The sequence below is a fragment of the Cyrtonyx montezumae genome, unplaced genomic scaffold (assembly GCF_038088225.1).
Source record: "Cyrtonyx montezumae isolate F1298 unplaced genomic scaffold, pur_monq_1.0 scaffold_10, whole genome shotgun sequence".
NCBI classification, from domain to species: Eukaryota; Metazoa; Chordata; class Aves; order Galliformes; family Odontophoridae; genus Cyrtonyx; species Cyrtonyx montezumae.
In genome coordinates, this window is record NW_027071826.1 from 48874570 (window position 1) to 48891013 (window position 16444).

Here is a 16444-nt window from a genome sequence, read left to right on the forward strand (position 1 = left end):
AGGTTTCAAAAAAGTTGAAGTTAGTTTTGTAGAGTTACAGAATGGCTTAAGTTTAAGGTGAGGCCTTTAATGATGGCTCAGTCCAAAGCCCCTGCTGTGGGTAAGGCTGCCACTCGCTAGATCAGGCTGCCCAGGAGTCAGGGTTTTAAAGAAAGCTGAAGCCTTGAGATGTGCTTTACTCAGAGTTAAAATGCTTGGTCTTGTGATTTTTGGGAGTTCCATTTCTTACACGTGAAGAGTGATCTTTAAGGAAACTGCAACTCAGAAAGGAATTTAAGCGTGCATAGAGTGGGGTTTGGCTTATTTCGTTTGTGCGCCTCGGTTCAAGCAGCCCAAGTTAAATGACTGTTATTGTTTGCTTTTTCTAAATGGCTTCTGCAGGTGAGAAGGGCAGGAAGTGTACAGGAAATTGTTGGATTTGTGGAGAAAGGGGAAACTTGTTCATTCTCAGCATCATAAATGGGCTTTGCTTGCATGGTTTGCTTGAGGTAGCTTGGCTTGGGGAGCTGAGGGTAAGGCTGGGAAATGGGACTTCCTTTTCTATTACCACAAATAAGTTACTCCTTCTGGCACCTTCCCGGGTAATGCACAGTGTGATGTTACACAAGTCTTCTGCAGGACAAGGTAGAGGCTTTTGCCAATCCGTGGTTGCCACAGTATTTAAGTGTGTGTAGCATTTACACTGCTAGTATTTGGAGCTTCCCTTTTTACCTGAAACATGTGCTTTGCACCAAAGTCTAATGTACGAAGAATTATTTGGTTCCAAAATGAGATGTATTTTCATAGCTGTGGCAGGTAAAAAGCACATTTATACGCATCAAAAGCATCTACCTTTCCTCAGCTTTGGTGTCTGTTATTTCCTTATTTGAATATAGTAAATGAGAACTGCTTTCTTACTGGGAGACTGTTCTTCCAGTGAGACTAAAAATGGTGTGAAGTTGGTTTCAGGAACGTTGGTGAATGTGTATGTTAGATAACATTTCTGACTTCTCAATTAGGTTTGCTGAACCCAGGGAGTGGGAAATCTGGGAGTGTTTTTTGTAGCTGGGTGGTATACAAATAATTGCTGTGCCTGCTGCTTGTTAGAAATCGGTATCAGAGTTGCCAGAATGCTTTGGAGTTGCCTGACCTTCCTGTGGCTCGCAGCCTGTTGAAAGCCAAGTTTCTTTTAGTATGGGTTTGTGTTCCTGATTTAAACATACTTTAAAACAGGAAAAAAACTCAGCACAGGTATTCATTTCCCTATGCTGTCTAGAAAGTTGGCAGTTTCCCTTCAGCCTTGTTTTCTGACTCTCCCTCTCCCTGCGTCTTGCACGCTCCTTCCCAGCCATACAGACCACCGTGAGCCTGCTGCGAGCCGGCAGCCCTCCACCCCACAAAGAAGCACGCCAGAAACGGAAAGAACTGCGCCAGAAGCTGTTGGCTGAGCAGGCAGAGTTGGAGCGGCAGATGAAGGAGCTGCAAACGGCCAACGAGAGCAAGCAGAGGGAACTGGAGACGGTGAGAAAGGTGAGAGCGCGAGGTGCCGACCTGCACGCTTTAGGCTCGGGCTTCATGGTTGAGAGGTGCTTCTGAAGTACATCTGGTTGTTCAGGCACATCAGATGGACTCCAGGGCAGGAGGTGAGTTAGTGTCTGCTCGAGTCCCCACGTAAGTGGATTGCTGCAGCCTGCAGTGATGCTGGGCGCACGGCCTGCGGCTGTTCCAGGGATCTGTGGGCTCAGGGTAACTTGTGTGGTGCAGCCCTGTCCTCTGTGCATGCAATCGTTTTAGAAGTTTGTGAAGGAAAGCCCCAGCTCTGTGCGTGGTGTTTGGGGACTGGGGGGTCTGGCATTTTTTGTTCTGTCGTTGGTTTGGGATTTCCCAAAAGAGTCTGACAAACAGGGGCTTCCTACTGTATTTCCTAGGCCGTTTTTCCCATGTTGTGCAAACTGTCTGGAAGAGAACGCTCCTCTTCGCACAGACTTAATTTCTAGAAATTTAAGTTGAATTTACCAAGACTCCAAAAATCAGTGTGCAACTTTGTGAGTATGCATCAGTTTAATTACATTGTAGTAGTGCGAGAGGGATTTACAGAGCTGAGAAACATACAGTTTATAAGCTAGTTAATTGCTTGTTCCTTGTAAAGGTTGGATTGTCTCTTGAAAGCCTGAGAGTTGCACTAGAAATTGGTGAGCGTGAGCAGGTGTCTTTCTGAATAAATGGTGTCCTTGCAAATAGCTTCTAGTCTAAACCCAGTAACTGAAGGCACCTCTGCTGTGGCTGTGCACTGATGGGTCGAACGTGATGATGGATCTTTGTCACTGGATCGATGAGTGTCTGTGATATTTCTCTGCAGAGACACAAATTAGGATTATTGTGAAATATGCTTCCCATCTTTTCTTTCTTTCTTTTCTTTCTAAAGACTTGCAGGAAGAGCTATGGTTGTATTGTTTTTTAAAGAAGAGCGTACCTTGGAAATAGGGTGGAGAGCGACTGAAGTGCTCACAAGCATCTTGGCTGCTGAGCGGAGTGCCTGCTGCTGGCAGCCGGGATCTTTGCTCCATGCGTAGTCTGAAGAGTCTTTGGTTCACAGTTTTCTCCTCCTCCTAAATTAATTGGAATTTTTGCATTCCCATGGAGGACACGTGCGTTCTGGTTGTTTTAAAGGAAATGTGGCAGTGGGAGACCATTTTTCTGAATTTCATTTTAGCACGCGTTTGGCGTTACGTATTCCATATGTGCTTTGCAGGGTAGACTGTGTCTCTTACAGATTTACTGGTGAGAGATGCACCTGTTAATAGACTTGGCAGGGATGGATTTCTGTGCGGAACTGACTTTGTGGAGAGACAGTGGGGGAAGATGACAGGAGAGCAGCCCTGAGGGAGCAGCAGGATGCTGGCAGGCTCTGGGCTGTCTCTCTGAAATCACAAGGGGTAAACCAACGAGCTGAGGCAAAGGATCATCTTTTAAAGTGGATGGGATTAAAGTGACTTCTCAAGGAAAATAATTTGGTCTCTGACATAATTACTGCACTTGGAAATAAGTAAGTGAAATTATCTGGAAGCTACTGTGTTGGAAGAATTTAAACTAATCAGTTTGAAAAAAACACCTCCAAAACTCTTCAAGAAAAAGTCTTTGTAAATGGCTCAGGAAAAGGAATTGTTCTGGCAGGCTCTGGGGTTGGTTTGCTGCAGGTGGCTGAGAGCCAGCCCTGCACAGCAGCTGCCAAAGCCCACACTGAGACCGGTCTTTGCTTTGGTAGCTCCTGCTCTGAAAAATATCAGAATAGAGGTGCCTTTGTCTAAAATAGATCTTTTTTTCATAATCCTAAATGGAGTTTTGATATGCACACACTGAATTGACTGAGGTAAGTTGTCTTACCAAGCGAGCGTGCAAAAACCTCGTGCACCCTTTCTCTTTTGGTTTGGGGTCTAGAATGGGATTTGGGGGGCTATGCTAACTTCTCCTGGAGTAGTGTGTTCTTACTCTTTCCCCCTTCTCACACTGTGGCCCCATAGTTGCTGTGATACCCAGTTAAGGCTGCAGGCCGGGCACTGTGCAGGTCTCTGTGAGGAAAGCAGGGAACTGCTGGTAAGAGTGGATCAAGCATGCGTTTTCTTGTTGAGCTCTGGCAAAAGCCTAGCATGCTTTTGCCCTGCCCTCCCTGTTAACTTCTGGCAATGTTTAATTAGAATGTGAGGAAGGAAACTTCACTGAAATAGCATCTTGGGTTTGACCACAATTGTATGCTTACTGATATCCTGGCAGAGGAGGAATAATACTTCTGGAAGATTGGTGAAGTAATTTTAGCCTCTCAAAGGAGAGCACTTCTATACGATCTTCTACAGCTTAAAAAGAGAAACTGGGAGCCTTCCCTTCTGCTCGCCTAAAGATGGGTATCCCCTCTCTTGCTGAATGTCTATGGCAGTTAACTCCCCAGTCTAGCATGTTATAAAAGGGCGCTTGTTTTCTGCTCTCTCAGATGAATCAGATAAGTTTCTTTAGAAAATGCTGTGAAAGAGTTATTTTGTTTCCAGTGCTGTTAATGTTTTGACTGGTGCTTGTGCATTTCCAGCCCTCCCAGCGCTCAGAATGTACATGCTATTGAAGTAAGGTGAAAGGAGTAAATGCAATGGCAATCTTTATTTATGAAACTGAGATGCAAAAAAAACTTAGCGTGGCGGGTTGTTTAAGTTGCAGGAAGTTGTGAAGCTGTTTCCCTTGCCTTAGCTTTGACAAGGAGAATTTTTTTCCCCAGTTTCAAGTTATGATTGTGGACTAGAACTTTTTTGTTTGTTTTGCCTTAGATGGCAATTTAGTCATGTTGAAGGGATGTGATTCACAATAGCACAATCACTTCTTATGGTCAAATGTTGTGGCACTTCTGCTTTGCAATGGCAGTTTGGTGCTTCCCTCTTTCTGTATGAGCTCTGCATGCTGGCATGTATTCATTGTTGTTGAACTCCTGTGCGGTCTGTGCAGGTCTTTTTTTTTTTTTTTGAGTATTTTTTATTTCTAAATATAAAATTGTCTTGCAGCAATAAGACTAAAATTAATACTTAGAGATTGAGAATAGACTCAAATGTTAAAAAAGAAAACCAAAGGCAACAGCTGAAGTGAATGCTTTTGAAGGCTTTTTTTCTTAGGAAAAAAAACTGAATTGCATTTCCCCATGTTTTTAGTTTTGATGAATTATTTTTTCCTTCTTCCCTTCCCTTCCAGCAACTGGAAGCAGCAGCTGCCCGTGCTGCCGAGGAGGAGAAGAAGAGGCTTCAGACCCAAGTTGAGCTACAAGACCGCTTCAGTTTGGAGCTGGAGAGAGAAAAAATGGTGAGTAGTGCATGCAGCTTTTTGCTGCGATTCCATGGCGTGGGCACTGTGTTCAGCCCGTCACAAGCACTCAGCAAAAGGTTTCAGCAGAATTTGCAGGAGGTTGGAGGATGCTGTCTGCATGACATTTATTAGAGATATATGGATAAAATACTTAAGGGAATAAAAAGCCTGAAATGGCTCCTTGATTTCCACAGCATTCAGAGGTTAAGTATGACTGAAAAATCACAAGTAGGACGAACGGTTGACAAATGCAGACTGAATTCATCCTTTCTTATTTTTGTGGATGGTGAACCTGAGACTGGTGCATGCTGTATGTATATAGAAAATAATGAGCAAAGATGTAATTGAAAAGCCTTTTAAGGATTTTCTGAATTGATTATTTTCCCCAAACTGTTCCTTTTTCATACTTCTGGTTCTGTTCTATTTATTCAATTAGATAACAGCAACTCAGAGCGGCAAGTCTTTAGTTTTTGAAATCCTTGTCCTGGATCATAATAATGCAGCAAGAAAGTGTGAATGACCATTCCACAGCTACAGTGCTAGGCTCTAGTTGATCGGTCCTGCTCTGCAGGCTGTGGGAAAGCATCTCTCTGAAAATGCCATCTGGGAGAAACTTGGTGCTTCCTTTACCGTTCAATTCAGGTTTCCAATTATAATTCACACATGTTGTCAATTTACGCTGCTAGGTGAGACAAAAAATGGAGGAGCAAGTTGCTCAGAAATCATCTGAACTGGAACAGTATTTACAGAGAGTACGTGAACTGGAAGAGATGTATAAGCAGCTACAGGAAGCTCTGGAGGTTGAGAAACAGGCACGCCAAGATGAAGAGACTGTGAGGAAACTTCAAGCCAGGTATGTCTATTACTCGGTAGTGATGTTTCTGGTCCCTTTCTCCTACACTGTTAACTGTGCCATACCTTTAAAGATTTTTTGCATCTTGCATGCTCTCCTGGGAAGGAGGAATAGCTTAAAGTGCGAGGCGGGGGAGATTTTCTTTTGTTAAGTTATGAAGGCCAAAATTGGTATTTTTGGTTTTTGTTTTTACTTGCCCTAACAGGGAAGAGTGCTCACCAATTTCAGGAGAGCGTGCTCGCTTCCTTTTCACCGGGCCTTGTGTCTGTCCACTCTTAAAAATTGTCATTGCTCTGTACAGACTTTCAGCTGTGTGTTTTATAAAGTGGCAGCTGTGAATACAGCTTGCTATTGTATTTTATTACAGGTTTAAATTTAAACTGGTGAAGGGTTAAATCTTCTGTTACTGGTATGGGCTGTGTTTTTCATCTTCACGGAGTTGGTCCTCTCCAGACAATTAAGACACACGTGCATAAGTTATCTTTTCTGGTTTTCAGTGTTTTGCATTTGCATCATGAACTGAATTTTCTGAATAGCCCTTTGTAGCAGTGAGTCTGCTGCACTTTTGGCACGACTTTCAGAGCCATGCTGAAGGCAAGCCAACGAGCAGTAACTTTTTCCCTGTTTCCCAATCTTTGATATTATTTTTAATTAAAATTTCCAAGGAAGAAGATAATTAGCTTGGCTCTCCTCTGCGTATGCTACGTAACGGCTGCAGCGTACTTTAAAGTGCAGCTAACAATAATTCCTGTTGCAGATTACTGGAAGAGGAGTCAGCAAAGAGAGCTGAACTGGAAAAATGGCACTTGCAGCAGCAACAGACCATTCAGATGACGGAAGCGGAGAAGCAAGAGCTAGAAAATGAGAGAATGATGAAGGAACAGGCTCTTCAGGTTGCTATGCAGCAACTGGAACAGCTTGAACTGGAAAGGAAAGAGGCCCTTGAGCAATATGAGGTGAGCCGTTCTGTTTATCAACCTGTTGGCCAGGTATGCAGTAGTTGAGCTGAATTTGAAGTTGGTCAATGTTGTGCCTGTTTGAGAATTAGTAAAGCGCAAGACTTTGATACTTAAAAGAAACAGGTAGGATGTGAGGGCGGTGTGGTGGTGTCGGTGTTTTTTGTTTTTTTTCTTAGCCACAGATCAGTCTGTATATTTGAAGGACAGATTTGAGACACAGCGCTCCTTCAGTCTTTTACCCTAATTCCTATGTAAACCAGCTCACTCATATCCTGAAATTGTCTGCAGAAGACAGACACAAAGACTATCTGTATGCAGTCCCATTGCTGTCATAACCAAATGCGATGCTTTGGATTAGTTACTCTTGCAATGTTTTGATGACGTAATGGCACCGAATTGTTATTGAGGGCAGTGTGGAATGAGTCTAGATTCTCAAACGTGGAAGCCCAGGCACTGCTACACGTGCTGAGCATTTTTTGTGTAGGACAGTAGCTGTATGCGTGAAAGAAATGTGAAGGATGTCTTAGAATCTGTAAGTACAGAGACTGAATTTCTGTGTACTTGGTAGGGATAGAGAGGTGCCGATTCCGCCTCTGTTTAGGTTAGAGAAACAAAACACAGTGAGATTTGTTTGTTTAACTTGGGCGTGTATTTAGGCTGTCACTGTGTCGTTGGAGTTACTTTCTGTAAAGGGCAGACTACTGAGCTGTGCGCAGCACAGGGTATGCTGCACTGATTCCAAGATATGGAGTACTTCTGCCCAATTTATAACTTACTGTGTTGGAGTTGGGTCCAACTCATCAGGAGAGTTGCTTTCATATAATACCTTTTTCAGGTCTCAGGCTTTTCTGTATACACAGCATCATGTATTTCTCTGTACAAATGGCTGACTATACAAGAAAACAAACAGTAAAACTGAAGCGGTGGAGTGCTGTAGCTGACATAGAAATAATTGATCATTGTGACCTAGTTAGAACTGACCAAAAGACAGTTTACACAGAGGAATATCTTTCCTGCTTGTGGCTATCAGCAGCGGTCTGTTTCATTTTATTGCAATTTATGATTTCTGACAGCGAGACGCATTCGCTAGCTGATCATAAGATCGCAACAGGAAATGCATCTTTTCTGTTTTGAAACTGCAGTTTACGAACGTTTTCGATCTTCTTGAAGCTCTAGTTATGCAGCTAGAGGCATCTCACAGACCTGGTTACTGTTGGATTCTGGTTGGACGATTGGCTTGTTTATATAGCTAGTGACCCTATGAATGAAGATGCCGATCTGAGAAGGAAGAGCCCCACGTATGCTGAGCAGTGCGGGCTGGCAGAGCGTGGTACAGTTAGATTTAAAAATGATGTATAAATAGAATCAAGTTATTCTCATTTTTAAACGGGCTATGTTTTATTTCAGGAGGTTAAAAAAAAGTTGGAAACGGCAGCTAATAACACCAGGAGCTGGAAAGACAAAGTAGCTCATCATGAGGGATTAATTCGACTAATAGAGCCAGGTAAGATACCGACGTGAAAATCACACAAGTGTTGCGCTCATATATTGCTGCTTGACACATGGTTATTCAAGGCTGCCTTTTCTTGTAGCTTCCCAGCTTCTCTACAGCCTATAAATACCAGGTTGACAGTACTGCTGGTCAGAGTAGGGTCTTTTCTCCAAGTGGTAGGATTGCTCTGCATTCACAACCTAAGAGCTTCTAAAAAGGAGGAAAGTTTGCAACTCCATGCTATGTACGTGCATTACGAAAAACACCGTCAATATAAGAATTAAAAATGGCTGTGTGCAGTACAGCGTAAGCATTGAAGGATGTGGACTCATAAGACTGCTGACCCCTGAGGATTTTGGTATTGCCTGAAATAAATCGGTTTTATCAGTAGGTGTAGATAAAGGCTTTTAGTTGCTTTAAAGAGAGGAGTTATGAAATGTGTTAGAAATGCTCTAAGTCAAGGATTTTGGGTTAGGTGAAGATCTCAGCGATAGCAGCAATTTTATTCTTTATCACAATAGTGGGCGCACACCCCCTACTGACAAGGGAGAAATTGCACAACTTGTCAGTGAAATCTGTTCCGTTCCATACCCTGAGTTGGACGCAGGTAAAGCCTTTCCTGGTAATCAGTGGTTGAATGCTTCAGGCTCATGCTCTTCTGACGCCCGTGCTGTGTTACATTTCCACGCAATGTCTGTTATAGATCCCGAGGTCGTCAGGTGTGTTCTGTACCTTTTCTGACGTTAAGAGGACAATATTTTTAATAAATTACATGCCACTCCTGTCCTGTACAAGGCTCTCCCCTACCCTATACAGGTAACTAGTGCCCGTGCCAATTTTTCCAATGTAGAAACGCCCCTGTCTCAACTTTACTCTGTTTGGCAACTTACCCATGCTACTTAAAGAAATACTGGGGATTTTCACTGCAAAAACACAATCTACTCCTCAGAATTCCCCCTCTTTTTACCCTTTTGTTTTTTTGCACTAGACAGTGCAATGCTTCTAGTATACGAAAACTATCTGACCCGATGAATGGTAATAATAATTTATCAAGACTAATCATCTTTCTGTTATCCATATTGTAATATATATTGATTATTAAGAAGTACCATTTATTCACCCATGTAAGATTTACTACTCGTTCTTACTGAGATAAATCATAACTCGGAGCACAGTCAGCATTACTGGTTCTAAATCTCTTAAAGCACGTGGGGAAGATGGGGAAGCTTGTGATAATAAAGCAAGAAATTGTAGCAAACAGTTTACAGAGCAGGGATAGTCACCACCAGGGAATCTGATGATGTCTCGTTGGTCCATGAGAAGGCAGCAGGTTGGTCAGTGACATTTCGTTGACTTAAACAGCTGCAGTTCAGCACAGGTGCACCCGTTCTTCCTCAGAACTCTTCCGCTTGGACTCCACCAGTTATCAGGAGTATCACATCCTGTCAGTCACAGTGATGGTAGTTGTCAGGATACCCATATTTTTTTGTTCACCAGGAGTCACCAGGAGGAACGGCGCCATCAATCCTCTTACTGCTGTGCTCGTGGTCGTCAACCATTAACTTTGAAAACCTGTTGGGCAGGTTGTGCCTTAGATAGCTGCTGTTGAACAAGCTTTGAGCCAAGCATTATTCCTGCTTCTCACACCACCTGGCGGTGCAAAGCTTGCTACTGCTGTCCTGTGGTGGTTTTAAGGAGGAAAAACATTGAAGGGAATGAGGGAAGAAGGGAAAGACAGATGTTAAAATCGCATAAAAGCAGAGGAACAAAATGTGAGTGCTGCCAATGCGCGTAGCAGAACTCGCTTTACCTGTGGATTCCCAGGAGACTGGGAAAGGTGATCTAATACCTAGGCCAACTTTCAGACTCCTTGGGTAGTTGAGTCGAGCCGGTCACCCCAGCATGTGCCAGACTTTTACGTGCAATATGATTACGAGCAATGAACACATCAGCATTAGGATTAGTAAGATCACAACAAGGTGAAGCACAGAGTTAAAAACTTCTCTTGCTGTTGGTGATCATCTGAGGAGAGTTTCCCACCAGTCGTGCATTACATCCTTCTTTACCCTTTCCAGGACACGGTGTATGTCTTTAGTATCATGGTGAACAATAATTAAAGTGTTCTGTCCTCTGTCCATTGTCATGTTCTAGCAGCAGGTGTAAATCATTGTGTGGCAGTATTTTCTTTGCTAGAGCAAGGTTCGTTCCTGGAATGGTTCTTCTCACTCAGATTGAAGCTTTGACTCCTTCCAAGTACGTATTAGGATCCAATCTCCGGCCTGGAAGGAGTATACTGAAAATTCCAGAGGCTGGATTTGAGCCAGTAATTCACGTTCCTTGAGGGATAATAAAGAAGCGAACAATCCGAGTATATAGTTCTTAATAAACTTACCTTCAGTTTTGAGAGTGGGCACTTCAAGACAGCATTATGTATGGTGACTCTCCTAAATCTTTTCTGGGAGCTGTTTGTATTCTGAGGAGAGCTAAAGGCAAACATTTAGTCCATGGCAATTTGGTTTTTAGAATTAACTTCAACAAGTGTATTTTTAATCATCTGATTCATTTGATCTACTTTCCCTGAAGTGGAGGGATGCTGTGGAGAACGGAGTTGCCATTTTATTCCCAAAGTTATTCCCAAAGCTCTTGTAGGATGTGTGAAGCGACTTCCCTTATCTGTGTCTATGTTCTGTCCTATCCCATACCTAGGGACTATTTGCTCCAAAATCATCTTAGTTAACCACCCTAGCGGTTGCTGATACAGAGGGGAAAGCTTCTCCCAAGCCTGTCAAGTGCTATACTAGTACTAACAGGTACTTGAATCTTCCTACCTTAGGTAGTTGAGTATAAAGTGTAATCTACTTGTATGCTTTGAAAAGGTCTAAGTCCTGGTTCCTGTCCCCTTGAAGTTTGCTTTCTTGTGGTTTTCTTATTTGTTCACTGATGTGTTACACAGCCATGGCATACTTGCTTAGCTATTGTGTATAATCCTACATACACATTTTCATACAGCATCATGCATGGCTTGAACCCCCCCCGGTGACTCACTTGATGTAAAAGAGTTAATATTTCCCTCATGACTTGTTTGTTTACCATTTTTCTGCCGTCAGGGAGAACCCACCATTCTTCTCTTTTACTCCTAATTCCTTAAAGGCTGCTTTCTCCTTCTCACTAAATATCTGATTTTCAAGAGAATGTGTTAACTTGGGTACTAATGCCAGTTTTGTTACTCTTCCTTGCTTGCAGAGCAGCTTCCTTTGCTTTTCCATCTGCAATCCCATTTCCCTACACTTCCAGGGAGTCTTTTTTTATGTCCTTTTACACGTACTACAGCAATTTTTGCAGGCAATAACAGGCTTTCTAAAACCAGTCTGATCAATTCTTCAGCTGATTATTTTCCTCTACTATGTATTAAACCCCTTTCTTCCCAAATTTTTCCAAACGTGTACCACCCCATATGCATATCTTGATTCTGTCTATATGGTTCCTTGTTTTCCCTGTAGCCATGACAGTGCTTGATTCAGAGCAAATAATTCACAAGTTTGAACTGACCAATTGCTTGGCAAGTTTCCCATTTCTGCTACTTCCCCTTCAGTTCCCTTAATAACTGTGCAGCCATTGCAGTGCTTCCCATTTATTACTCTGGACAATTCGTCTATGAACAAAATCTCCCCTTCATCTAAAGCTTTGTCTTGTAAATCCAGCCTTACCTTTGGAAATTTATTAAGTCCAGGCAGCTACATTCCACATCTGTGACGTTCTCACTTTCCTTACTTAGGAAGGAAGCAGGATTTGTGATAGATCTGGTAATTCTTTTGAATCATCTTTTTTTAATCAATATTGTCTCATAGTTGAGTATTCTAGAACCCGTCAGCCGTCTCCCAGCTTTCTGAGTGAGAATCGTCTTTAGTTGATGAGGGGTGATGACAATCCATTTGCCCCCCACAGGTCAATTTCTTGCTTTCTTCTACCAGGAAGGCAGCTGCCAACCTCTGGATACACGGTCTAATAGCTTAGATAACTATGCAGTAGGTTTCCTTTTGTCTCCCTGTTCTTGTGATAGAACTCCTTTGCCTATGGTTACAAAAAGGTGACACGTTTTCTTTAAGGGAGGCAGCTCTAACACTGGTGCTGTGATTAAATCCTGTTTCAATACTTATAATTTTTTTTCCTCCTTTGTCCATTTTCGTATGTTGGGGTTCTCCCTCTGCTAGTTTAAGATGGAATTTCTTTGCTTCTATCCATATTCTGCAATATCCAGTTAGATCTAGAAACTTTTGCAACTCCCTCTTTGTGTTCTGCTGGGGAAGCTGTACAGTGCCCTGAATTCGTTCTGGATTGAGCCTCTGTCTCCCCTAAGAAACAACATGTCCTAGGTATCCAACTTACTTTACCGCATATTGTGATTTACATTCAGATACCCCAACCCATGTTCTCCCAAGACATGCTGGAGTTTATTTGTGGTATCTTTTACCTTTTGATTTCTCTGTACCACGAATCAGCAAACTACATACTGTAATAATTCCACCTCTTCTCTAGCTTGACTTCTTCAGCCCGGCACTTCCTCAAAACTTCTTCCGGCACGTGTCCAGATAGGTTAGGTGATTCTGTGAGCCCCTGGGGCAAAGCAATCCACCTATATTGCTGCTTCCACCCCGATTCTGGGTCTTCCAATGAAAGGCAAAAATGTCTTGACTCTCTGGATCCAAAGCGCAAGTCCAGAAAGCATTGTTTCAGTCTATTGCACTGAACCATTTATGTGTGTGTGGGATCTGGCTCGTGAGAGTTAGGAGTAGGGTTAGGAACCACAGGATACCTTTTAAGAAACTAGTTCATTATTTTTTCTTGGACCTCGTACCAGCCAGTACGTGCTATCTGCCTCCCGTACCAGCAAAACCAGGGTGTTAGAAGGTGACATACGAGGTTCCAGGAGAGCATCCTTGACAGATATCTGTATTACAGGTTTTAAAACCAATCTCCCACCTAAGGGTATGGGATATTGTTGCTATTTCACAGCTTCACTCCCTCTTTGGACGCTTATTTTTAAGGGAGTAGTAGTGAGTCCTCCCCTGCCCACACCTTTGAATTTCTTTCTCGTAATCAGCAGTTAGCATATTTGTTAACACTTCTTCTATTCCTGTTTAACAGCCTTTCAGCTGCAATCCTAATTTAACTACTAAATCTCCACCCAGTAAATTGGTCCCTGCCTCAGTCACATAACAACTGTCCTATGGCTATTTTGTCTTCCCATTTTAATTCAATAGTTTCAAAAAGTGGAACTGTCATTCCCCATCCCTCTACCCCTTTTATTCTTAAAAGTGTCTCTAGTTAAATTAAGTCCTGGTATTTAATAATAGGCTAAAGATGACCTAGCTGTCCCTGTATCCACTAAAAATACAACCGCTTCTTTATTGGGCCCCTGACACCCCTAATCTTCACTTAGAACACCAAACGTTCACTCTTTCTAACTCAGGGCACCTTATTACAAGATGCCCCTCTTTTCCACAGTGAAAGCATCTGCTTGGTGCTTGCCTCCACTGTGAAGGTCAGGAAATGATCTCACTTATCCACCTTAGGTTCTACTACCTTTTTCCCAGTCACCCCTTGAATACTGACTCCCTTGTGGACCTCCGGTTTGCCAGTTCTCTGTTCTCTGTATGATTACTTGGTCTGCAACCACAACCATCATTTTTGTCTTTTGCCTTTGTTTTTCCTTTTCTCTCTTGTTGTGAACCTTCTGCACTTCTCTCAAAAGATTCACTATTGGCTGCTCATGCTACCCTTCTATTTCCTGCAGTCTCTTCTGTATGACTGGCCAGGATTTGGTGACAGAATTGACCCTCAATATTCCCTGTGCTACTTGATCATCAGGATTTAACCTGGAAGACCTCCACATTCTATCACTTAATTTGTCCAAGAATTCATTTGCGGTTTCATCTTTATCTTGATGAATTTCAAGAGCTTTAGAAAAATTCTGGGTCCAAGGCACTGCTCCCTTAATTCCTAAGATAATCACTTCTCTCAAATCCCTTACATGCATTCTGTGATTGGTGTTATCATCATCCCATCCCAGGTCTGCTTACGAGCACATCGCTCCAGCTAGGACAGCATTGGGACCCAGAGGGTATATATTTTTTTCCATTCCTGCATGTCAACTCATCTAATCATTCCTCTTTCTTCCCTGTTAAAAAGCATACTCAAGATGATGTCCATCTCATCCCACGATTAAAAATTTGGACCTAAGTGATCAAGATGCTCTGCTAATCCTATAGGATCATAAGTTTAAAAATTTCATTCAGGGTACGTAGAAGTGTTAGTAAAGTCAGAGGAGTGAGTGTTAGTGGAGTTGGTATTATAAATTTTCCTCTTTTCTTAAACTTCTTTTATGTCGTTATAATTCTTTCCTAAGTAGGCAAAACTTCTTTTTTTTTTTTTTTTGGTTCAATATTAGACACAGAGCTCTGTTCAGGTGGGCTTTTTAGGGGTGTGATAAGAGCCAACATCCTCCAATGGGTCAGCTGCATCCAGCTTCTATCTTGGAGTTACCATGACTCGTCTCTGGACCAGGATGGTAAGGGGGGAGACACCGTTCAACTGTAGGAACAGGTATGAGAGGAGGTGCCATGACTAATTGCTGCACTCCCTGATTCGTATAAGCAGTACATTTGGATTCTTCTAGCAAAAAGGGTGTTGCAATATATCCCTGCACGTTCAGAAACTGACATACCTGATCACTGTTAGGGTCGTATTTTGGCCAAAAAAACAATTCCTTTACAACTGCTGCTTTAGACCATAAGAACATTGACAACCAAACCATTTTCTGCTTATTCTTATTTCTGATTCTGGGGCTTCTCTACCAATTTTTCAACATATTTCCTAAAGGGATTATAGCAGGCACTTTTCTGGGGGCCATCCCTCTGTCCCCCCACCTTGGAACACTTATCCCCCATTTCTCTCAGCATCCTATGTTTGTACTACAGAGATCTGCAGTGTCAGTGCTAGAGAATGAGGGGGTACAGTCAAGGAACCTGTGTCCAAGATGTTTGTTTGCATACAACAGAGGAGTTTCTGAGCTCCAAGGCAGTACCTAACCACAAAATCAGAAAACGATTGTTCTTAGCTTGGTCTGAGCAGAGAGGGGCCAGGAGTTAACAGGTCAGTCTCAGACAATCACAGTACAGGTTGTATGTCCCTGTCCCTTAGCTGTGCACAGATCTTTGCCTAATAAAACCAGCTTCAGGGCTGCAGTTGGTTCTATGATGAACCACTGTCACCAACCACAGGGCTGCAGAGAAAAAAGGAAAGCAGGGGGTCTGGTGGAGGGGGAGGTGGAAGTCAACCATAGGATGTTGCTAGCCAGGGTTGAGGCACCAAAGCGGTAGAAATGCTGTAAGTCAAGAATTTGATGTTAGGCAAAGATTGCAGTGACAGCAGCAAATGAATTCAGTACTGGAATGATATGCGCACCCACCGCCTACTGTCAAAGGAGAAATTGCACCACTCCTCAGTAAAATCTGTTCTGTAACACGTCTGTGGTTGGATGCAGGTAAAGCCTCTCCTGGCAGCCATTCCTGGAATGCTTCAGGCTTACACTCTTCTGATGCCCTTGCTGCGTTACATTTCCATTGCACTTGTCTATGACTCACCATCGTGGCCACCTTTGCCCCTGTGTGTGAGATGTACACAGACACAGATATCTATCTAAGCACAATAATAAGTGGTTTTTTTTCTTTTTTTTTTTTTTTTTGCACACACGTATGTTATTTCTTGTTAATAACTATCACATTGTTATAGGGATAAGATGAAATCTTTCCCTTAAAAAAAAAATAACTAATCTGTCACTGGGCATGCACAGGGGCGCTCTCACTCTCCAACCTGTGCGTCGCATCTGCCCAACACTAAAAAGTGGTCCACTGAGACTCTTGCATTCCACTGACTTTTATGCATAATACCCTCAAGAAGTTTTTACCCACACTCTATTTATATTGAAGACTCTTACACTATGTTTTTGTTCACTATTTCCTATTGTAATAAATATTTTTCATGTAACTTATTTATTTATTTCTGTGAGCATGGCATTTTGATTGTACACTTCTTTGTGCACAATGTTCTTTGCACAGTATTTTTATTGTGAACTATTTGTTGCACTTTCAAAATAGTGTTCAAAAACAATAATGTTCACATTTTTTTAATTGCACATTTTACTGCACACTATTCTTTTTGCACACGTTTTCTTTCATGCATTTTCTTGCACTTTTATTATACACTATTTTTATTTTGCTTATTTTCTTGCACACTATTTTTATTACACTGTTTGCTTTACACACT

The 16444-nt window shown here is 42.4% G+C and overlaps 1 protein-coding gene across 1 annotated transcript in view; it reads left to right on the top strand.

The window, feature by feature from the left end:
• SWAP70 (switching B cell complex subunit SWAP70) overlaps positions 1 to 16444 on the top strand; it is a 41094-nt gene that overhangs the window by 23504 nt on the left and 1146 nt on the right. The window contains exons 7-11 of the mRNA XM_065755332.1: positions 1328 to 1509; positions 4705 to 4812; positions 5502 to 5668; positions 6426 to 6624; positions 8035 to 8131. Coding sequence (XP_065611404.1) covers positions 1328 to 1509; positions 4705 to 4812; positions 5502 to 5668; positions 6426 to 6624; positions 8035 to 8131 — 753 coding nt within the window. The remainder of the gene's footprint in view (positions 1 to 1327; positions 1510 to 4704; positions 4813 to 5501; positions 5669 to 6425; positions 6625 to 8034; positions 8132 to 16444) is intronic.